General features: G+C 37.7%; 1 protein-coding gene across 1 annotated transcript; it reads right to left on the bottom strand.

The window, feature by feature from the left end:
- Positions 1-6: 6 nt before the first annotated feature.
- On the bottom strand, positions 7-1,461 carry LOC105316182 (ankyrin-1-like; the record flags this gene model as incomplete). The annotated part of the gene is made up of 1 exon (XM_011410995.2): positions 7-1,461. A coding segment is annotated over exon 1 (1,335 nt), but the record flags the coding sequence as incomplete, so codon positions are not given.
- Positions 1,462-1,486: the final 25 nt, after the last annotated feature.

Raw genomic sequence — 1,486 nt, forward strand, 5'->3', positions numbered from 1 at the left:
TTCAACTGGTGTAATAAGAGTAGTACTTGTTACTTTCTTCGGTCCATCTTTCCTTTTCTCTTCCTTGCTAACTGTTGCCTCGTCTTTCTTTTCTGTTTGTGCTTTGGTTGCCTCTTGGAGTAGACCTTTGATTTCAACTCCTCCTACTTTTGCTGCTACACTTTCGATGGTCCCACCAAATTTATCTTTCTTGATTTTGGCTCCATGTTTCAGTAAAAAGCTGATCATATCCAATTCACCTCCTGCAGCAGCATAGAATATTGGTGTCCAGCCACGAGTATCTTCAAATTCAATATCAGCTCCTTCTGATAGTAACATCTCAACGACTCTGATATGACCCATTGAAGCAGCAGTATTCAATGGAGTATGACCTTCAGTAGTGACAGCATTAGGATTAGCATTAGCTTTGAGAAGTAAATGGACTATGTCGTTGTTACTATGGACACATGCCCAGTGCAAAAGTGTTACTTCTGATTCGTTACCAATACCAATGTTAGGATCAGCTCCTGTATTTAGTAATGCTGCTGTAATTTCAATCTCATTCCTTGCAACAGCAATATTTAATGGAAACTTTCCATTTTCATCACAAATATTTGGGTTTGCTTTATTCTTGAGACAATGTTCCACCATTTCTTTATTTCTTTGTTGACAGGCATAAGCAATTGGTGTAATGCCTTTAGCATCTTGAATGTTAACATCAGCATTTGCATTAAGTAAGAGTCTCACCAGTTGATTATTATTTAAGATGGTTGCTATATGTAATGCTGTTATTCTACCAAATACAGAACTATCATTACTTTGTGTGTCAACGGACACTCCTGCTTGAAGTAACAGCTTTACTATCTTGTAATTTTCATCTCGACAGGCTAACATGAGTGGTGTGTATCCATCAAATAGTGGAATATTGGGATCGGCATTAAAGTCAAGCAATAATTTGACTATTTCTTTCTGGTTTTTACTGCAAGATGATGCTAAAGCTGTATGCCCATCTCTTGTTTGTAAGTTAGGATTGGCTCCTTTTTCAAGTAGTAGCTTAGCCATTGAGTAACACCCATGATAACAGGCTCCCATTAGTGCACTAACGCCATTCCTATTTTGAATATCAAGATTTGCTCCATTTTTAAGTAAAAGTAAAATGATATCTTTTTTCTCATGAAAAGAAGCTAACATCAATGGTGTACCATTGATGCTGGGCAATCGATGGTCAGGAGACACACCTTTTCTGAGTAAGAACTCAACAGCTTCAGCATAACCAGCAGCAGCAGCAAGATGTATTGCCGATTTGCCTATAGGCCCAATGAACTTGTGTACATCAGCACCATACTCTACTAAGAGTGACATGACTTCTGTATTATTTAATCTAGTGGCGACCAACAATGCATTTAACTCCTGATAAAGTTCTTTGTTGGGATCAGCTCCAAGATCTAGTAAGTGCTTTATTAATGACAGACTTTTATGACTGTTGAAGCTATTTATAGCTCCTATA

This window comes from Amphimedon queenslandica, unplaced genomic scaffold, assembly GCF_000090795.2.
Source record: "Amphimedon queenslandica unplaced genomic scaffold, v1.1 AMPQUscaffold_4115_Cont23901, whole genome shotgun sequence".
Classification (NCBI taxonomy): domain Eukaryota; kingdom Metazoa; phylum Porifera; class Demospongiae; order Haplosclerida; family Niphatidae; genus Amphimedon; species Amphimedon queenslandica.